Below are 22,515 nucleotides of genomic sequence, written 5' to 3'. Positions count from 1 at the left end.
TGAAGGAGCTCTGTCCCCTGGAGTTGAGGTGTGCCATCCTTCTAGCATGTGGATGTGTTCACCAACCCAAAGGCTCTCCAAACCCTATTGTTTAGGGTTTTTATGGAGGTTTCATCATTAACGCATGATTACCTAAATCATTGGGTATTGGTGATTAACTCAATCTCCAGCCCTTCTCTCCTCTCTAGAGGTTGCAGGAGGGGCTGAAATCACCAATCTCTAATCACATGGTTAGTCTTCCTGGACCCAATCCTGAAACTATCTAGGGGTCCTCAGCCACCAGTCATTTCATTAGCACACAAAAAGACACTGGATGATTCCAAGGGTCTTAGAAGCTCTTGTGTCAGGAACTGGGGACTAAGACAAAATATTATAACAATTGATGTTTCTGTCACCCTTATCACTCAAGAAATTACAAAGGTTTTAGGAGCTCTGTGCCAGGAACCAGGGACGAAGATCGAATATATAGTTGTTATTATATCACAGTATCTCAGTGGACCTTGTCATTCTATATTCCATGTCTCAACATCTCTTTTATGTTTTCTGTTTCTTTAGTTTTCTGTGTTGAATACTGGGGAATTCCTTCAGCTTTAATTTCCAGGTTATTAATTCTCTCTTCAGCTGTACATCATTTGTCCTTTCTCCCATTCTTTGCAAGATTTTTTTTTTTCCTAGAAATTCTTTTTGACTTATTTTCTATCGTCCCTGGTCATTTTGGTTGTCCCTCTACAGTGCTTATTGACTTCATATTTTATCTCTTTAAATTGCTTCATGTAGATCTACTTTATATCCTGGATCTCATAATTTCACTTTCTCCTAAGGATGGTTTAAATAAGTTTCTTCTTCTTCTATTGATTTTCTCTCATAGTGGTACATTTATAGATATATATATATTTTTTCTGTTCATATGTAATTGATCTAAATTTTAAACATCGAGAATTTAACATGTGGCAATCTCAAGGGACCAAAGCTGAGCACACTTTCCTCAGGCAAATCTTAGGTTTGTTTCTTTCTAGCATCAAGGGACACTGCAAACCTAGAAACACTTCAATAGTATTTCTTGGTTTGGGTTTTCCCAAAATGTGGTGGTGTGTGTGGGGATAATATAAATTAGAGTTCCTGGTCTATCTGGGAGCAGGCCTATGATGACAAAATTTGGAGCATGGCTTCTTTTGGTCTCATTTTGGCAACAGACAGATATTTTCTTGCTCCCCTTTTACTGAAGGTGTAACATTCTTACCCATTCTATCTTTATAGTTATTTACTGATCAGCTTCTCTTTCCCCTGCCAACATCCACATATTTAAGTCCTGGAATCCAAATGTGCATGTGACCATTACTCAATGTCTTTCATCATTTTTACATTCATCATATATAAGTTTGGCCATTTTCATGGGCTTAACTGGGTATCACTTTTACCATCTCCATTCTTCATTTGCCTTGTCATTTCACATTCATTACATTTTCATAACAAATTATCACTTTATGTTTTAAAAGAAAAAATGTATATTCTAAATTGCCAACTACATCATTCTATTAAAACAATTAAAAAGAGAAATTTTTCAAAACAATAGGAAAGATTAACTCTGGTTTCCAAAAGCCAACTGCCTATATAAACACGATTTTATATTTTCTGATACTAAACAGAGACCCTCTTACTACATGGTTTGGGATATTACTAACGTTCTTTAAAGGGAATCATTTTATTATGAAATATTAACAAGCTTTATGACACAAATTTTTTTGAGTATAGAGCAAGCAAATTTCAAATATAAAATTTTTAGAAATTGTATTTCTCTTCAATAAGAATTTTTTTCCTCTTTGTAAAACATTCCTCTTTTCTGTTCTTTCCTGAATATGCATTTCCATACCTTTAAACAATTAAATTCCTTCATTCCAAGGTAATTTTATTAAGAGGCATGATGTATACAAATGTAACTTCATCTGAAAAAAAAACTATTCTGTTATCATCTTAAAACTAGTCTTAATTTTTTTTTTAAACACCTTTATTGAAGTATAATTGCCTTACAATGGTGTGTTAGCTTCTGCTTTATAACAAAGTGAATCAGTTATACATATACAATATGTTCCCATATCTCTTCCCTCTTGCATCTCCCTCCCTCCCACCCTCCCCATCCCACCCCTCTAGGTGGTCACAAAGCACCAAGCTGATCTCCCTGTGCTATGCGGCTGCTTCCCACTAGCTATCTATTTTACATTTGGTAGTGTATATATGTCCATGACACTCTCTCACTCTGTCACATCTCACCCCACCCCCTCCCCATATCCTCAAGTCCATTCTCTAGTAGGTCTGTGTCTTTATTCCCGTCTTGCCACTAGGTTCTTCATGGCCTTTTTTTTTTTTTTCCCTTAGATTCCGTATTTATGTGTTAGCATACTGTATTTGTTTTTCTCTTTCTGACTTACTTCACTCTGTATGACAGACTCTAACTCCATCCACCTCATTACAAATACCTCCATTTCATTTCTTTTTATGGCTGAGTAATATTCCATTGTATATATGTGCCACATCTTCTTTATCCATTCATCTGTCGATGGACATTTAGGTTGCTTCCATGTCCTGGCTATTGTAAATAGAGCTGCAATGAACATTTTGGTACATGGCTCTTTTTGAACTATGGTTTTCTCAGGGTATATGCCCAGTAGTGGGATTGCTGGGTCGTATGGTAGTTCTATTTGTAGCTTTTTTTTTTTTTTTTTTTTAAATCTTTATTGAAGTATAATTGCCTTACAATAGTGTGTTAGCTTCTGCTTTATAACAAAGTGAATCAGTTATACATATACAATATCTTCCCATTTCTCTTCCCTCTTGCATCTCCCTCCCTCCCACCCTCCCCATCCCACCCCTCTAGGTGGTCACAAAGCACCAAGCTGATCTCCCTGTGCTATGCGGCTGCTTCCCACTAGCTATCTATTTTACATTTGGTAGTGTATATATGTCCATGACACTCTCTTACCCTGTCACATCTCACCCCACCCCCTCCCCATATCCTCAAGTCCATTCTCTAGTAGGTCTGTGTCTTTATTCCCGTCTTGCCACTAGGTTCTTCATGGCCTTTTTTTTTTTTTTTTTTTTTTCCTTAGATTCCGTATATATGTGTTAGCATACTGTATTTGTTTTTCTCTTTCTGACTTACTTCACTCTGTATGACAGACTCTAACTCCATCCACCTCATTACAAATACCTCCATTTCATTTCTTTTTATGGCTGAGTAATATTCCATTGTATATATGTGCCACATCTTCTTTATCCATTCGTCTGTCGATGGACATTTAGGTTGCTTCCAGGTCCTGGCTATTGTAAATAGAGCTGCAATGAACATTGTGGTACATGACACTTTTTGACCTATGGTTTTCTCAGGGTATATGCCCAGTAGTGGGATTGCTGGGTCGTATGGTAGTTCTATTTGTAGTTTTTTAAGGAACCTCCATACTGTTCTCCATAGTGGCTGTATCAATTTACATTCCCACCAACAGTGCAAGAGTGTTCCCTTTCCTCCACACCCTCTCCAGCATTTATTGTTTCTAGATTTTTTGATGATGGCCATTCTGACCGGTGTGAGATGATATCTCATTGTAGTTTTGATTTGCATTTCTCTAATGATTAATGATGTTGAGCATTCTTTCATGTGTCTGTTGGCAATCTGTATATCTTCTTTGGAGAAATGTCTGTTTAGGTCTTCTGCCCATTTTTGGATTGGGTTGTTCGTTTTTTTGTTATTGAGCTGCATGAGCTGCTTGTAAATCTTGGAGATTAATCCTTTGTCAGTTGCTTCATTTGCAAATATTTTCTCCCATTCTGATGGTTGTCTTTTGGTCTTGTTTATGGTTTCCTTTGCTGTGCAAAAGCTTTTAAGTTTCATTAGGTCCCATTTGTTTATTTGTGTTCTTATTTCCATTTCTCTGGGAGCTGGGTCAAAAAGAATCTTGCTGTGATGTATGTCATAGAGTGTTCTGCCTATGTTTTCCTCTAAGAGTTTGATAGTGTCTGGTCTTACACTTAGGTCTTTAATCCATTTTGAGTTTATTTTTGTGCATGGTGTCAGGGAGTGTTCTAATTTCATACTTTTACATGTATCTGTCCAATTTTCCCAGCACCACTTATTGAAGAGGCTGTCTTTTCTCCACTGTATATGCTTGCCTCCTTTATCAAAGATAAGGTGACCATATGTGCGTGGGTTTATCTCTGGGCTTTCTATCCTGTTCCATTGATCTATATTTCTGTTTTTGTGCCAGTACCAAACTGTCTTGATTACTGTAGCTCTGTAATATAGTCTGAAGTCAGGGAGCCTGATTCCCCCAGCTCCATTTTTCGTTCTCAAGATTGCTTTGGCTATTCGGGGTCTTTTGTGTTTCCATACAAATTGTGAAATTTTTTGTTCTAGTTCTGTGAAAAATGCCAGTGGTAGTTTGATAGGGATTGCATTGAATCTGTAGATTGCTTTGGATAGTAGAGTCATTTTCACAATGTTGATTCTTCCAATCCAGGAACATGGTATATCTTTCCATCTATTTGTATCATCTTTAATTTCTTTCATCAGTGTCTTATAATTTTCTGCATACAGGTCTTTTGTCTCCTTAGGTAGGTTTATTCCTAGATATTTTATTCTTTTTGTTGCAGTGGTAAACGGGAGTGTTTTCTTAATTTCACTTTCAGATTTTTCGTCATTAGTGTATAGAAATGCAAGAGATTTCTGTGCATTAATTTTGTATCCTGCTACTTTACCAAATTCATTGATTAGCTCTAGGAGTTTTCTGGTAGCATCTTTAGGATTCTCTATGTATAGTATCATGTCATCTGCAAACAGTGACAGCTTTACTTCTTCTTTTCTGATTTGGATTCCTTTTATTTCTTTGTCTTCTCTGATTGCTGTGGCTAACACTTCCAAAACTATGTTGAATAATAGTGGTGAGAGTGGGCAACCTTGTCGTGTTCCTGATCTTAGTGGAAATGGTTTCAGTTTTTCACCATTGAGGACAATGTTGGCTGTGGGTTTGTCATATATGGCCTTTATTATGTTGAGGAAAGTTCCCTCTATGCCTACTTTCTGCAGGGCTTTTATCATAAATCGGTGTTGAATTTTGTCGAAAGCTTTCTCTGCATCTATTGAGATGATCATATGGTTTTTCTCCTTCAATTTGTTAATATGGTGTATCACATTGATTGATTTGCATATATTGAAGAATCCTTGCATTCCTGGGATAAACCCCACTTGATCATGGTGTATGATCCTTTTAATGTGCTGTTGGATTCTGTTTGCTAGTATTTTGTTGAGGATTTTTGCATCTATGTTCATCAGTGATATTGGCCTGTAGTTTTCTTTCTTTGTGACATCTTTGTCTGGTTTTGGTATCAGGGTGATGGTGGCCTCGTAGAATGAGTTTGGGAGTGTTCCTCCCTCTGCAATATTTTGGAAGAGTTTGAGAAGGATAGGTGTTAGCTCTTCTCTAAATGTTTGATAGAATTCACCTGTGAAGCCATCTGGTCCTGGGCTTTTGTTTGTTGGAAGGTTTTTAATCACAGTTTCAATTTCAGTGCTTGTGATTGGTCTGTTCATATTTTCTATTTCTTCCTGGTTCAGTCTCGGCAGTTTGTGCATTTCTAAGAATTTGTCCATTTCTTCCAGGTTGTCCATTTTATTGGCATAGAGTTGCTTGTAGTAATCTCTCATGATCTTTTGTATTTCTGCAGTGTCAGTGGTTACTTCTCCTTTTTCATTTCTAATTCTATTGATTTGAGTCTTCTCCCTTTTTCTCTTGATGAGTCTGGCTAATGGTTTATCAATTTTGTTTATCTTCTCAAAGAACCAGCTTTTAGTTTTATTGATTTTTGCTATTGTTTCCTTCATTTCTTTTTCATTTATTTCTGACCTGATCTTTATGATTTCTTTCCTTCTGCTAGCTTTGGGGTTTTTTTGTTCTTCTTTCTCTAATTGCTTTAGGTGCAAGGTTAGGTTGTTTATTCGAGATGTTTCCTGTTTCTTGAGGTAGGCTTGTATTGCTATAAACTTCCCTCTTAGCACTGCTTTTGCTGCGTCCCATAGGTTTTGGGTCGTCGTATCTCCATTGTCATTTGTTTCTAGGTGTTTTTTGATTTCCCCTTTGATTTCTTCAGTGATCACTTCGTTATTAAGTAGTGTAATTTTTAGCCTCCATGTGTTTGTATTTTTTACACATCTTTTCCTGTAATTGATATCTAGTCTCATAGCGTTGTGGTCGGAAAAGATACTTGATACGATTTCAATTTTCTTAAATTTACCAAGGCTTGATTTGTGACCCAAGATATGATCTATCCTGGAGAATGTTCCATGAGCACTTGAGAAAAATGTGTATTCTGTTGTTTTTGGGTGGAATGTCCTATAAATATCAATTAAGTCCATCTTGTTTAATGTATCATTTAAAGCTTGTGTTTCCTTATTTATTTTCATTTTGGATGATCTGTCCATTGGTGAAAGTGGGGTGTTAAAGTCCCCTACTATGATTGTGTTGCTGTTGATTTCCCCTTTTATGGCTGTTAGTATTTGCCTTATGTATTGAGGTGCTCCTATGTTGGGTGCATAAATATTTACAATTGTTATACCTTCCTCTTGGATCGATCCCTTGATCATTATATAGTGTCCTTCTTTGTCTCTTATAATATTCTTTATTTTAAAGTCTATTTTGTCTGATATGAGAATTGCTACTCCAGCTTTCTTTTGCTTTCCATTTGCATGGAATATCTTTTTCCATCCCCTCACTTTCAGTCTGTATGTGTCTCTAGGTCTGAAGTGGGTCTCTTGTAGACAGCATATATATGGGTCTTGTTTTTGTCCATATAATTATGACAGCTACTCTACATTTTCAAGTTCTCAATCCAAACATATAGGTTAGGACAGGTCACTTTATTGCTGGCAGCATTAATGGAAGGGCCAGTTTCCTCATCAAAAGACAAAATAAATTTGATTGGGAGCCAGGCAGTGCCGTACTCACACATCAGCAGAATTACGGAAGTAAAGGAGCAATCCTTTTTTTTTCCTTTTAGAGTAGCAAAGGAATAACATAAGATTGGCTGACTTGTGAGCGGCCCCACATGAGAGTGCATAGCTCATCAGGATCAAGGGTGGCACCTGTGAACAGTTAGCTTCGTAAGAGCACTCACTGGGTGTTATGTCATCTGCATTACAGATTTCACCCTGGAAAGTATCTGAAAATGCTTTATGCTCTAACGACAGGCTGCAGATAGATGACAGTATGCATTCCTTCTCCTTGAGTACCCAAGTAGAATTCTAAAATGATAAGGGGCTTCTTCAGTCTGAAGGCAGGACTTCCTTGCAGCAGACTGTTTTCAGAATTTCACAAAAATAAATAAAAGCAGCAGCTAATGCTTCTTCAGCTTCTTGGCCTTTCGACGTTTCATTTCTTCTTCTTCACGTCTCATTTCGTCTAAATCTTCTTGCATACCCAGTCTTGAACTCTTTGCTTCTTCCTTCTGCTGCTCTTTCCAACTACTCTCCATGTAACGTAAGGCATAATCGCTTTCATCTTTGTATTTTGTTCGGTCATAGCCAAAGATCTCTCGAATGTGCTTGGATATTTCTTCCTGAGGTTCTCCTTCATCTTCAATAAAATCTTCCATTTCAGAGTCATATTCATCATCATCTTCCTCCTCTTCATATTCTCGCTGCCTTTTGTAACTACCAGGGGAGGGAAGCCTTTGAGGACCTTGGGCAGATCTGTAGCCAGATAAGGAAGGCTTCATTCCATTCATCTGTCCATTGCTGGATCGGCTGATTATATTCTTGGAAGAAATCGTTTCTGAGACAACAGTGCATTTGGGCTTCAGAGAGGGACCTGAGGTACTAACTGTCCGCCCAGGTGCAAAGCTGCTCACTGGTCTACCAGGGCCTGAACTGCTGACAGTTCGTCCAGCTGGAACTACTGATCGGCCAGGGCCATTGACTGACCGCCTAGGGGCCCCTGAGCCACTCACTGGTCGTCGAAGGTCATGTGGACTGCTCACAGGCCGTCCAGGGCCACCAGAGCTGCCCATAGGCCGCCCAAGGCCACCAGAGCTACCCACAGGCCGCCCAGGGCCACCAGAGCTGCCCATAGGCTGCCCAAGGCCACCAGAGCTACCCACAGGCCGCCCAGAACCACCGGAGCCACTGGTAGGTCGCTCAGAGCAACCTGAGCTGCCTGCAGGTCGACCAAGGCCACTTGTACCACTGACTGTCCGTCCTGGGGGATTTAAGTCACTGGTTGGCTTCCTGGTCCCACTGACTGATCGCTCGGGTCCTGAGTTGGAGCTGCCATTCTGGCACCTGGGCACGGGGCCAGAACTAACCGTGGGCCGAGCAGTCCCTGTGCTAGGCCTCCCAGGGGCTGAGCTGGAGCTGCTGCCTGGCTGCCTGACACCTGGACTCTTGGCCTTATCGTGTGGGGTGACCATGGGTCCAGGCCTGGAACGGCTAGGATGAGGAGATTTTTTGGCTTTGTGCTCAGTAGCAGATTTTGGAGTCCCTTTAGCAGAAGTCTTTGGGATACTTGGTGAACAGGTGCTGGAGTGGGGCTTTCCAGCCCCATTGAAAACAGGTCTGTCACGGCCCTCACAAGGCAAGGGTTGGGCGCAACTGCCAGATACTACTTTGGTCCTTTCTCCTGGCATGGATTTGGATGAGGATAAATGCAAGTGTTTCTCATTAGCTGTGCTGGGTCTGGATTTCTTCTCAGCATAAGGAAGGGGAGTACCCTTGGAAGAAGGATGCATGTCTCCAGAACCTTTGCTAAGTTTTGTGCCCACACTTTCTTTCTGAGAGGGTACTTTTCTGGTTGGTGGTAATCTTGCATCTGTCTCAGGTTTCCTTTTCCTCTGCTTTTGTTCAAGGAATTCTCGCTCCCTAAGTTCTTCTGCAGTCATAGGCCGCTCTTCTGTCTTCTTCACTACCTTTATCTCCACCGGTTCGTACTGCTTTTTCTCGGCCAGCCTGAGTAGATCATTGAAGTTCATGAGTGGTGGGGCACTTTTAAGGGGGACCTTTGGCTTGCTTTCAGCTTTGGGAGGTTCTTGCTCTTCCTCATACTCTTGCTCTGACTCTGCTTGATTGTATTCTAAGAATTCATCCTCTTCCTCCATCTCAAACTCTTGGTCTGTTCCCTGGCTAGTGTGGGTTTGCATTGCCTGCCTCTTCTTTGACTTCTCCTCAACAGGAATCCCATTGTAACCATGGAAATTATCCTTTGTCCTCGTGGCCATAGCTCTTGCTTTCTTGTCATGTTTTAGCTCAATTCGCTTTTTCACTAATTCTTCTTTTCTCCTTTTCTCTTCCAAAGCTTTTCGTCTGAGCTCTTCTTCTTTTCTTCTGAGAAAAGTCTGAACAGCTGCCGACTGGACACCCTTAACTTTTGGGTCTTTTTTGGGAGGACCCACTGCCAAACTGTATCTTTTATCCTCTGTAGCTTGATGCACTCAAAAGCAGATACCAGGAGAGTATAAAAATATTCTCTTAGGCAAAGTTTAGATCAAAACCTAGAAATCGGCACGTTGTTGATACCTTGTGCTTTGGAAGCTATCAGGAGAACTTCCCTGAAGTCCATTCTGGCCGAGGCGGAGGACTGGGCCAGCCTCTCGGAGAAGAGTGAACCTCCGCCTTAGCGAGGCGACCAGCAACAGCCGAATCTTGCTGCTGTTCTTGATAGTCAATCCATTCTAATTTTTCCATGAAGAAAATCATTGAAATGATATTCTTTGATTAATCACCTAGACACTAGAGAGTGAATTATGTTATTTAAGGATTAACTTGTCTCTCTAAAAGTTTTGTATGTTCCACATTCTTAGAAGCAGGTCTCTTTAAGCATTCAATTTCTATTAACTTCCTTGGGAAAACTTAATAGATTTTTATTATTTCCTTAAAATTAATCTATTAAACTTGGATTAAAATACATAGCGGGTCTTCTTTTCTTTCTTCTCTTTTTCCTTCACCTCTTTCTTCCTCTATTTTTCTCTTGATTTTTGAAATCCTCAAAGAAGAAAAAACAAGAAAGAAAACTAAAATGTAATTTCTTCTGCAGTATTTTGTGTTGACACTGAAAATTTGGCCAGAAACAATTCTGCTTTAAACATTCAAGAGTGTGTGTCTGTTTTCAATATGAACTGAAACGTTAGGGAAAACATTTTAGACTTACACAGCCTTAAATGGTATTGCCTGCCAGGAACACCAAGCAGCTGCAAAACTCACTAATGAAAACTGGGACTGCACTTAACAGAAAAGGCTATCAAATATCTTTACAAATAGAAAATAGAGGTGAGCATAATTAACAAACTATATCATGAAATAATGCATATTTTTGTGACTTTCTCTCATTCTTTCCATCTACACTGACAAAGCGAAAGTGAGTTAATTTTGCAACCTTCACAATGATGGGTGGCAGAGATCAGTCACCTCTCACTCATGTCACTCACACTCAAACCTATTCCAGTTTAGAACTGGCAAGAGACTGAAGGAGATTTTAAAGTCAGGATATCCAAATCTGAGAAAGCAATTTTTTCTTGGGATTACACAGAACTGATCAAAGAGTTGGAAATTACATTACATTGCAGTACATCGCAGTGCTGTGCATTTGAGGCTAGGAAAGGGTTTGAGGTGAACACCTACTTGGTCTCCTACCAATGTGTACATAACTCCACGTCTGTAACTAGAAAAATGTGTTAACAAAGGACAATAATAATAGTTCATCTTTTGGAGGAATTGTGTATATTCATCAGAGTGGAGGCTGAAGGGCAAGGGTGAAATTGAACATAATAAAAATAAAAGAGGTGATAACACACATTTCTCCCAGTTAGTGCCTTTCCACAACGCTCTAGTGGTACAACTGTCTTACCTAATTACTGAAGGCTAACAAACAATAAATTTAAGACCACTTTTATCTAAGATTCCTGATATTCTTCACAACTATTATCTCATAATACTTCAGCACAATATAGTGTAGAAATGCTTGAAAGGTAATTTATGTTTTTCCAACCTCCCATATGAAAAAAATGAAAGCCAAATAATGTAGGAAATATTTACAAGCTAGGTAGTATGGTAACATTGTGAAGGCAGTTAAGTTATAAGACTTAAGCCAAAATTAAATGATGTATCTCCAAGAAATGACTTAGGTCCAACAATTTTGTCTAAAATCGACTTTCCTAATCAAGTTTTTAAATTATCCCAACCAGATTTATTCTTTCTTACTACTACCACTATGATCTACATCATCACTTCGCACGCTTAATGTTCATTCTGATCTCCAGAGGATCTTGTTAAAAGCAAAGTCTAATTCAGTCTCTCCGAGTTGAGACCTGAGATTCTGCATTTGTAATAAGCCCCCAGATGACTCTCACACTGCTGGCATCTCTATACTTTAGATAAAAGGATCTCCAAATCCTTGAATGATTTCACAATGAGATTGACAAGGAAAATATTAGGAAATTAGGTAGCAGAGTTTGTGTTTATTTGTAAGATCAAATATGAATTTTTTATTCAAGAAAATAAACTATTTTGAGTTTTCTTAAAACAAATTAATTCATATTTTTATATCTTCTTCATTGGAAGAAAAATGCCTCCTCAAATCACATAAAAATATGTAGTTATGTTTGTTATCTGTGTTTCTATGTTTGGAGTAAGCTATAAATAGTTGTATCTCTATTTTGAAAGGATACTCTGTTAGAACATTTACATGGCTCTGGATGTGAGGGTGTTTCTGGAGAAGGATTGGTTATAAGATATCTTCCTAAAACCAAGAACCCACAAAGGCATTTCTTTGCTATTAAATGACAATTTAAAAAGTAGATAATCCTTAAGAGTGACAGTTTGGGACTTTCCTGACATGAAATACTTTGAAAATAGAAACATAGTATTTTGTTAATTTTTGGCTGCTTATTTAGAATCTCCTTCCATGGAGAAATTATTTATATATATTTTTTCTTACCATGGAAATAGTGCCTTTAGCAACTTTTTATAGACTCCATTGCCATTCTTTTAAATAAAAATAAAGTTGTAGTTGTAATATTTACCTGAAAACTGTGGTGTTCCTTTATTTCCCCTAGGTAGACCATCCAACACAACCTCAGCCTCCTGGGGTAGGCTTTCATTTCCTTCAAGCCATAGTTATGTGCCCTTCTTTGCACATGAAGTACCACAACTTGCACCAAAGTAGCAAGACTTTATAAATATTTATTGGAATTTTTTTGTTTTAGAAATTTAAGCAGTGGCAAGACTTATTTGTGTCTTCAGGAGGAAGGTAATTAGTTGAATTTTAGACATTTTATATGTGTCCTCGTTAGTTGAACACGCAGGACAGCACGCCAAATGTAGGATTTAAGCTAATGATGTTGAACTGTTGTATCAGGGCTGTGGGAAGAGGTGTAGTTACTGAGGTGGATGGCAAAAGGACTGGACCTGAGCCTAGGGCCACAGTGAGAAGCCTAGGGGGCAGAGCTGAAGAAAACAAGAAACCTATTGGTACATTCATGTCTCTATTTTTCAAGCCTCTGTTTCACTTACATTGGATGAAATGTTAATCTCTGGACCAAGTGATACATTTCAAATGCAAGTGCTACTTATTGGAATTTTTAAAAGACATGTAACTATACTATAAATTTTGGCAAATAACCTCCTTAAAGTGAAATACCTTATTTTTGTGCAATAATTATTTAAAATGAGCTGGTTTCTGATAATAGTTTTCTTAATATTCTATCAAAGGGTGATATTTAATTAATATCCAACACTAATAACTTGTTTCAAGAATAGAGGTTTAAAATCTTGGCAATGAAAAGAAAATGAAAATTCAAAATTGTTAGCATTTATTAAACTTTACTGAATGTGTTGTATTTAATTATAAGAAACACGTTCCTAAGTAACTAAATTGTTTTATTATGACTACTGTAAAATATCCAAAGACTAATTCTGTAAAATTATCCGAAGACTACTCAGTCAATGTATACAGCGAATGTCCCTCCAAAAATGTTGCATTTTAATCAGAAATGTTAGTGGTTTCATTAATTTACAATAGAGAAATAAGTGATCAAAGTTATATTTTTTTTGAATTTTTTATTTTTATTTTACTTATTTTTTTATACAGCAGGTTCTTACTAGTTATCCATTTTATACATATTAGTGTATATATGTCAATCCCAATCTCCCAATTCATCACACCAGCCCCCCCCCCCCAACTGATGAAATTGGGTCATTTGTAGAGACTTGGATGAATCTAGAGACTGTCATACAGAGTGAAGTAAGTCAGAAAGAGAAAAACAAATATCGTATATTAATGCATATATGTGGAACCTAGAAAAATGGTACAGATGAACCAGTTTGCAGGGCAGAAATTGAGACAGAGATGTAGAGAACCAACCTATGGACACCAAGGGGGGGAAGCAAAGTTATATTTTAATAGCTCAAGTAACTATTAATAAATGAACATAGCAAGATAATCCTATTAGAATGATAAAATATTGTGTAAGAAGTAAAAAATTTCTAATATAAGTATAAAAAGATACAAATTATACTAGAATATGGAATTCTGTGTTATTTTCTAAAATCTTTGTTTTATTTTTTCCTTTTCTTTGTTTTCACATCCATTCCTAAAATTCCTTATAGAAATACTAGCTCTGTCCAGGCACAAGTATATCACTCTAGAAGAGAGAAGACGATCAGACGCTTCCTTCAGACTGAGTGCAGAAACGTGGTGGTGTCACGTTTGTCAAAACAAAGTGCTGTTGTTTGATGGTAAGGAAAATGCTTTCCTGGCATCATTTCCAGGAGGTAGACTGTGCATATCAGTGTAATGTTAACTGTTGTTAGATATAAGTTTGTCAGTACGATTTTTGCTGAATCCAATATAGATTCCCTCTATTCATGCCATAATCTTGTGTTCAATTATATTTGTTTTTTCCTTGCAAATCGCCCCCCTACTCTAAGCCTTATATTCAATTCTAAAGCTATCTCTAGTTCAACAAGATTAATTAATCAATAACTCAAATATCTCAACTCTCATCTTTTCTCATTCTACTTTCTTTCTAGACTTCAACATCAACTTTAGTCAAAATAAATTATTTTTGGAAAGGGAAGAGTATAATTAATATCTCAAGATTAACAAATAAAATAATAGATATCTTGCATAAATACATTTGGAGGAAATTCAGAGAAAGCATTGTGCCCTTGTAAATTATGTGCTTTGTAAATGAAGCCTTCAAAAATTTTCTCTAGTTTTCTTGTCTTATTTGAAGAAGTGACTCTAATGTTAAGAATTTCAAGTTAAGTTAAGGAAAAAGTCAATTATATAATGGGATAATGGATAAAGAATTTTGTGGGAATGGCTGGTTTTAATTACCTCAAATTGCAATGTGATTGTCAATGCTGTTTTTAGATTGAAGTTTGGTATAAGTTTATTATACCAAAAAACTCAAATTTCTACTCCAAACGATAACTACACCTCTCTCCTTTGCAAGACTCAGAAAGATAGACTATCCACTGCTGAATTTAAACTTCAATACATTCTGAATTTTACTTGTAATCTCCAATGATCAAAATTGTTCTTATAATAACTTCAAAATTTTCTCATCAGTTTTTCATCTAAATAGCACCAAGTATTCAGGTTCTGACATACTTAATTTCTCAATATCTTATTCAGTAATCTCATTTTATTAACCTTTATTGTATTTTTTTCTGATAAAAATTATTGAATAATCATCTGTTTTCTCCCTGTCACATTATCCTGATCTCGAACTTGAGCATATATTTTTTATTTCCCAACTCCAGTTAAACTACTTTTATTGAAGCCACTATACTCTTCTGTTCAAACCCAACGCCTCTCTTTTAATGCTTTACAGTCACTTTCCTGTCTTTAGGCTCTTCATTATATTCCTCCTAGTACACCTTTTGCCTGATATCTGTCTTATAATTCCTTGGACATTAGGTACACCGCTGATTTTTCTTGACTTTTGAAACTCATCTTCATTCTCCCAGACATTAACTATGTGTTTCAAGGTAACTGCACCCTGCTTTGGACAATTCAATGGATGCAAAGCCATATCAAATATGGTTCCTATTCTCAGGTTATTACAGTTTAATAAGTGTAAAGTGAAAGTGAAAAACCATGTGTGAAAATATAAATACTAATACAAGGCAGCAAATAAAGTCTAAGTGAATGGGTCAATTCTGTGGTTCTAAAATACTTTTCTCTATTTAAAAAAATTTTCTAGTGGAGTACAGTTGATTTACTACGTGGTGTTAGTTTCAGACATACAGCAAAGTGAATCAGTTATACATATACCTATATCCACCCTTTTTTAGATTCTTTTCCCACATAAGTCATTGCAGAGTATTGATTAGAGTTACCTGTGCTATACCGTAGGTCCTTATTAGTTATCTATTTTATATATAGTAGTGTGTACATGTCAATCCCAATCTCCCAATTATCCCTCCCTCCCCACTCCCTACCCCCTGTAACCATGTTTGTTTTCTACATCTGTGACTCTATTTCTGTTTTGTAAATAAGCTCATTTGTATCATTTTTTTAGATTCCACATATAAGCAATATCATATATTTGTCTTTCTCTCCATGTTTTTATATTAAGGAACTCTTTAAAGGCAGTTTTCTGCCCTGTTCCAGTTTAGTAAAATATGTTCACTCTCTACATTTTCCTATTATTAAATCTTTCCATGGAGTCTTGTAAAAAAGGACCTAACTGAAATATCCAGGTAAGTTCAGCTTACAGAACAGCAATCACCCTGAAACTATGAAAGGATTAGCATGATTCCTGTAACTATGGACCTTTGCCACCAAACATTGTTTGTGATCAGGGCATCTGTGTGATTGAGCCGAGGCCATTAAGTCCCCAAAGTGTTATTGCAGCTTCCTGAATGACATAGTACCAGCTTTCTTAGTGCTATTTTAAAAATAATTTCCTAAGGTGATCTAGAGTAGGGCAGACCCACAATTACTTGAGTTATAAATTATTGTAATAGCATATTTTTTATTCTATAAAAGGAAAGACTTTCTTTCTCCCTTAGAAATATTATTCCCGGAGAACGTTCTCCTCCTGCGTCATTTTTCTCCTATGAAGCAACTCTTTTCCACAAAATCAAAAAAATAAATTAGGATTTCAGAATTGAAACTCACCAGAAAGGTAATTTAATTGGAATATGTACTGATACAACATAAAAACAAGAACATAAAATAGGATATTTGAAAATATGACTGTTAAAAATATAAGAGAAAAGATTGCTTTATAAGCAGGACTTGGATAGTCACAGGCTAGCTGCAGATCAGGAGAGAGAAGATCAGGCAGAGTCCTGGCAACAGGCAGAGGGAGGTTTTGAACCAAAGCACACATGAATTGAATAGTAAATCTGAGGAAACACTTCCAAACAGTGTTCCAAGTGTTAGACTTAGAAGATGATCATAGGGGCCAAAAAGTGAGTGTGTGTGTTCAGGGATGGGTGGACAAATAATTCTGGTATTTCTGGGTTAAAATGTTTGAGTGTTGTTTTCTATTAGGACTTCTCAGAGACTTTAATATACTTGCTTGGAAATGTAAATAAATAGATATATGGTGTACCGACCAACACTTTTTTTTTCTTCCTCCAAAGCAAATTTTAAAATCTACTGCAAGGAAAAGCAAAGCTCGAGAGAGGTTTTATTCATGACACAGAACAAAATTTTTTTAGAAACGTTTTCCCCAGTCCCTCTCACATAGCCCAGCAGGCTGGTTGGCCCCAATTCCTGTCATCTTTCCCAGACTCTACAATTCTCTGCCTTGAATCCACTGGCTACTGCTGGCTCTAGTTTTTCCTACCCTTCTCTCCCAGCTTTTCCAATCTTTTCCCGGGGTAAGCCCTGACTTTTAACCATTAAATCAATCAAATCGCTTTTGGATGCTTTCAATGCTCCCAATCCCATTGTGTCAACCCTCACAATATTCAGAATTTTTTTTTTTAAATATAAAGTCTGACTTCCTTTTAGCTAATTAGAAAAAGAGAGACAAGAACTTAATTTATGTATTTATTAATTTAAACTTTATTATATATATGATATATATATATATATCATATATATTCATTTATATTGGAGCCTGGTGATTGCTAAGAGTCAATAAGCAACAACTGTTACTACTACTAACTAGAGAGGCACAGCATGGAAGGTGGAGAGACTGCACCAATCCATTTTGGGAAAAAGCCCAGAAGTTAATATTCTGAGCATGGAAATCTGAACTAAACAGTCCCTTAAAAAATAAAAATAAACTTTTATTATTGAAAATGTATACAGACATAAGTAGAGAGAATTATATAATTAAACCAATGTACTCATCATCCCAGATTCAACAATTATCAAATATTACCAGTCTTGTTTGAGTTATACCAACACCTGTTAGTTTATTTTAAAAGGATCTCAGGGATTATATCTTTTCAGCAGTAAGTACAGTACTTCAATATGCATCTCTAAAAGATACAGATACTTTACATAAAACTGCAAATACTCTTATTACATCTCAGTGATATTTGTTATTCATTAATACCATTAATTACCCTATGTGTGTTCTAATTTCTCCCAACATCTCCTAAATGTTTTTGGCAGATTTTGTTTTTGTTATTATTACTGTTTTTAAAATTGAACTATAACTTACAGTAAGGTACACAAATCTTAAATACACAGATTGATGTATTTTATACAAGAATTTACCTGTCTAAACACGATCCAGATCAAGATATAAATATTTCCATCATCCAAGCAGGTTCCATGTGCTCCTTTCCCATTAGTGTACCTCCAAATTAACCATTCTTCTCATCTCTGTCATAGCTTTTGTGTGTGTGTAGTAGGGGGAGTATAGCCAACATCCTACAATAAATATAAACGACATATAACCTTCAAAAATTGTGAATCACCACATCACACACCTGAAACCCATGTAATATTGTACATCAACTGTAGCTCAACAACAAAAACATTTTTGAAGATAAAAACACACAAACTATAGGCTTCATGCTTGCCCCAAAGGCAGGCAGATCTTATACTAGCACTCACATGGCTTTCTACAGCCCAAACTCTGGAGCTTGTTTGAAAGACTCTTGAGGTAAATCACCAACTTCTTGGATCATCTTAATCTCATCTTCCACTCTACATAGCCACAAAGCAGTCTCTGATGAGCTTTCTGTGACTTTCCTGCATCCTCCAAACTCACAAGGCCCCTTGACTCCCATTCTGTATCTCAAGTATCAAGATTTGAGGTTCAGGCCCCAGAAACTTCATATTTGACTCTTTGCAATGCCATTAAAGGAAAACGTGTGCAGCCCAAATGCAGTGATACTCAGGGGCAGAAATGAATGAATGCAACTCCTTATGGGCAGCTGGTGTATATTCCTTCTAAAGTCAACGTTCCTTTTCCCAAGAGCATGCATAGTCCTCCACTGAGGAACAGCTGAAGAGCTTCCACTTCATCTTTCAACCTAAAGCACTTTTAATACAATGGAATCTCTCTGCTTACCTGTAGTGGATATGTCTTATCGTTGTCCCCAAGGGACCAACTGCTTTTGCAGAAAATACGTGTGTTTGTGTGTGTGTGAGTGTGTGTGTGTGTGTGTGTACTAATCTTTGAAGAGGGACTTAGACTTACTTGAAGGACTGAGAGGAAAATAACATTCATTGTCTGTCCCAGCAGCCCAGGAGTGCTGAGCCTCCAAAGCTTCATCCTCTCAACCACAGATACACATGGGACTCCCTAGATATGGACGATATGACCCTATGTTATTCATCAAACCTGGAAAAGACACTACCATTTACTGATGATCTGGCAATTCCATCAGCCCAATATAGTTTTCTGAACTTAAATGGCATTCATTGACAAGTACCACTATTATGGGCTGAATTGTGTTCCCTCCAAATCCATATGTTAAAGTCATAGCCTCCAGTACCTCAGAATGTGACTGTATTTGGAGCTAGGGTCTTCAAAGAGGAAATTAAGTTAAAATGAAGTCATTAGGGAGGGCCCTAATCCAATATAACTGGTTTCCTTATAAGAAGAGGAAATTTGGACACAGAAACAGAGAGAGGACCATGTGAAAACACAGGGAGAAGGCCATCTGCAAGCCAAGAAGGGACCTCAGAAGAAACCAGTCCTGCTGACACCTTGGTCTCAGACTTCCAGCCTCCAGAATTGTGAGGAAAAAATGTCTGTGGTACTTTGTTGTGACAATCTTTGTCATGCTTTTGCATGTTTCTGAACTTCATGTAAAAACATTGAACATATACCTAGTACATGACTAGCCATTCCATTTCTAAGTATTTAGCAAAAAGAAATGAAAGCACATGTCCATATAAAGAATTGTACCTTAATGTTTTTGAAGGCTTAATGTGTAATAGACTCAAATTAGGAAAAAAATCCAACTATCCATCTATAGGTGAATCGGATAAATAAATTGTGGTATGTAATGCAGTAAAATACTGTTCAGCAATAAAGAGGAACGGATATTGAATCATGGAACAATTTAGATTTATCTCAAAATAAATATGCTTGAGCCAGTACAAAAAAGTATATAATATATATTTTTGTTTATATGAAATTCTAGAAGTGAAAACTCATCTACAGTAATAAAAAGAAGATCAGTGACTGTCTGGGTATTGGCAAGTGGGCAAGAAGAAAGGATCACAGGGGAGCAAGAGGGAGTTTTGGACACAGTGGATAAGCTCATTATCTCAATTGTGGTAATAGTTTCATGGGTGCATGCATACATACGTAAAAACTTATCAAATTGCACACTTAAACAGGTGTTACTTATTATATATAAAATATTCCTCAATAAAGTTCCCCCCCAAGTAAAAAAAGACTGATGGTTGGTATGATCCTTTTTCTTCTTCCTTTCTGAAATTCATCTGGAATACATGAAGGTGTACTAGCTATCTTTCCATTAGTAAAATAAAAATAATATTTAAAAAATAGAAATCAGGGATGCCATTTTTAGAGAAATACTAGAAGAATTGTGTAAGAATATATACAAAAAAACCCAACCTAGAATTTTTAAAACTTGATTAATCTAAAAATGCATGAAAAAAAAGAAATGAATACATGGGATAATAACAATATGTTCATTAAACACAGATATATCAGGAATTGTGATACACATAAATTGACTAAAATCCCATTAAAAGGCCACATTTGTCTAACTGGATAAAGATATCAAAACCAGTTCGATGTTTACTAGAGATACCCTTGAGTATAAAGATAAAGAGAGAATCAAAAGGATGAAAAAAATATATATTATGCATACACAAACCAAAAGATAGCTATTACATGTTTATTAATATTAGGCAAAGAAGACTTAAGACAAGGTGTACTACTAGAGAAAAAGACATTTCAAAATGATAAAAGAACTAATTCTACAGAAAGATACAAGAATCCAAAATCAGTGTGTATACAATAATAGCGCTTTGAAATACATACAGTACATATGACAGATTTAAAGGAGAAAAAGAAGTGTCGAAAATCTTATCTGAAAATCTCAACAACTTGTAGAAGATTTGAACAACTGTTAACCAATTTAACCTCACTGACGTACAAAGAACACTTCAGTCAACAATTAAAAACGAACACCCACTCTTTTCAAGTACTTCCTTTATTTCTTCGATGGTAATTGATGTGTGTAGCCCATCTTCTCCTCCTCTCCCACAGCCCTTTGGTAGAGAGAGAAAAGTATCCAAGTTTTCATTTTTTTTTAATTAATTTGCATTATTGTACAAAGTAAGTCTCTTAATTATTATTCTTACAATTTCCTCAGTTTTGATGATAATTTTACCCTTGTTATTTCTAACTTTGTGCATTGTGCTTTGTCTCCCCCACCTCAATTCCCTCACTGCCACCACTTTTAATTGAGTTAGCTAGCTATTTTTCAATAGTGTTCTTTTTCAAAAATTTTTCTTCTAAAACATCATGATTAGATTTATTTATTTATGTTTTCTCACATATTTAATTTGGCTTGTATGACTAGTATTGCTGAATTATCAGTGTACAAATATTAATATATTCTATATCTTCATTTTGAATTTTAATCTATGGCCTTATGAAGTGTCCATTTGTGTTCTTCTTTTAGTGGTTTTTGGTCTAAATTCTACCTGTCAGATGTCTACCTGCTTTCTTTTTATCTGCATTTGCCTGGTATAATATTGCTTGTTCTTTACTTTTTACCCATTCAGAATATTTGTTTCAGATCTGTTTTGTGAATGTAGCACAGAGTATTGAATTTTCCTTTTTAGGCAATTTGAACTTCTTTTTTTCTATCAATACATAATTTAAGCTGTTACACAACTGTCAACATGAATAATAACTTTGGTCTTTGTTCTTTTATATTATTGTATGTTATACACACCCACATCAAATTTCATTACATAACTAGTTTTATATATTCTCTTTCTCTGTGTGTGTTTATCAGTATACCTTTTGGCATTTATAAAGGTTGGTATTTTTTCTAAATGGTTACAGTATTTGCTGTATTTCTACTGTTATGCTGGATTAAAAAAACAAAACAAAAAACACCCCGAACTCAATGTTTAGAGCAATAAGCATCAACCCGGTTCATAAGTGTATGGGTCAGTGATTTCAGCTGGGTGGTGGCTCTGGTTTAAGCTAGATTTACTTTCATTTCTGGGACTATGCTGGCTAGTGACTGGGACAATTTAGCTCTGTATCTTACATTCTTCTTACATTCCTCCAGCAGGCAAGACTAGACTTCTTATGGCAAAGGCAGAGTTGCAAAAGCCTAAGAAGCAACACGCAAGTACTTTTTCAAACCTCTGTTTGAATTATATTCATTAACTTCTCATGGGCCAAAGTAAATAATATGATGAAGCCCAGAATCATAGAGGAGGGCAAATGAGAGGAATGAAGAACAGGAGGTCATTTTTGTGATCTAACACAGTTACAATTATTCTAATATCTTTATATAATATCCTTAGACATCCCCTTTTTTCGGGGATATTGACTTTATCTTTTCATTTTTCTATTTATGATAAGTAGTGAAATTAGCTCGTAACTTCTTTTTCCTCCCCTCCTCTTTCTTCTCTTAGAATCTAATTTGAAATAATGTCATTTTGCTCTCATTTAATTCTTATAAGGCAATCAGTGAGATCTGGAATTAGGCTAATTGAATTATACTCATTTGGAAAGAAACATCAGGAATAGGAAAAACATATTGCTTCCAAGAGTGGTAAAAAATATAAAGATATCCAATTAGCATTGTTGCATGTCTTTATTCCCAGAACATTCAAAAGCTTGAATTAAGTTGTGGATTTAAGGAGGATTGGAGTTTTGCAAAGGGAGAGAGGGGCAAGAGAGAAGAGGACAGATGCTATAGAGCAGTTGTAGAAAGAGAGTAAAGAGATGAAGGTCATGATGGACAGGGAGAGATGGTGGGAAAATCAATTGGGAGGTCTCTACCAAGTCAACAAATTACTGGAAAAAGTAAATTTGATGATTAAGAGGTAGTAG

At 36.4% G+C, this 22,515-nt stretch overlaps 1 protein-coding gene across 1 annotated transcript; it reads right to left on the bottom strand.

The window, feature by feature from the left end:
- Positions 1-7,303: 7,303 nt before the first annotated feature.
- LOC132366286 (protein SPT2 homolog) lies at positions 7,304-9,593 on the bottom strand. Its single transcript, XM_059923855.1, has 2 exons — positions 9,551-9,593; positions 7,304-9,464 (listed from the first exon to the last, which is right to left on the bottom strand). Exons 1-2 carry the CDS (start codon positions 9,591-9,593, stop codon positions 7,378-7,380), a joined length of 2,130 nt encoding a protein of 709 aa, XP_059779838.1. The 3' UTR covers positions 7,304-7,377.
- Between the last annotated feature and the right edge of the window lie 12,922 nt (positions 9,594-22,515).

The sequence above is a fragment of the Balaenoptera ricei genome, chromosome 5 (genome assembly GCF_028023285.1).
Source record: "Balaenoptera ricei isolate mBalRic1 chromosome 5, mBalRic1.hap2, whole genome shotgun sequence".
In the NCBI taxonomy this organism is placed as follows: domain Eukaryota; kingdom Metazoa; phylum Chordata; class Mammalia; order Artiodactyla; family Balaenopteridae; genus Balaenoptera; species Balaenoptera ricei.
The sequence above is the reverse complement of the archived record's forward strand: the minus strand, read 5'-3'. Positions and strand labels throughout refer to the sequence as shown.

Coding starts and splice junctions, on each gene's coding strand:
- LOC132366286 (XM_059923855.1), bottom strand. CDS start 9,593: ATGGACTTCAGGGAAGTTCTCCTGATAGCTTCCAAAGCACAAG. Junction 9,465..9,550: donor GATAGCTTCCAAAGCACAAG/GTATCAACAACG, acceptor TCTGCTTTTGAG/TGCATCAAGCTACAGAGGAT.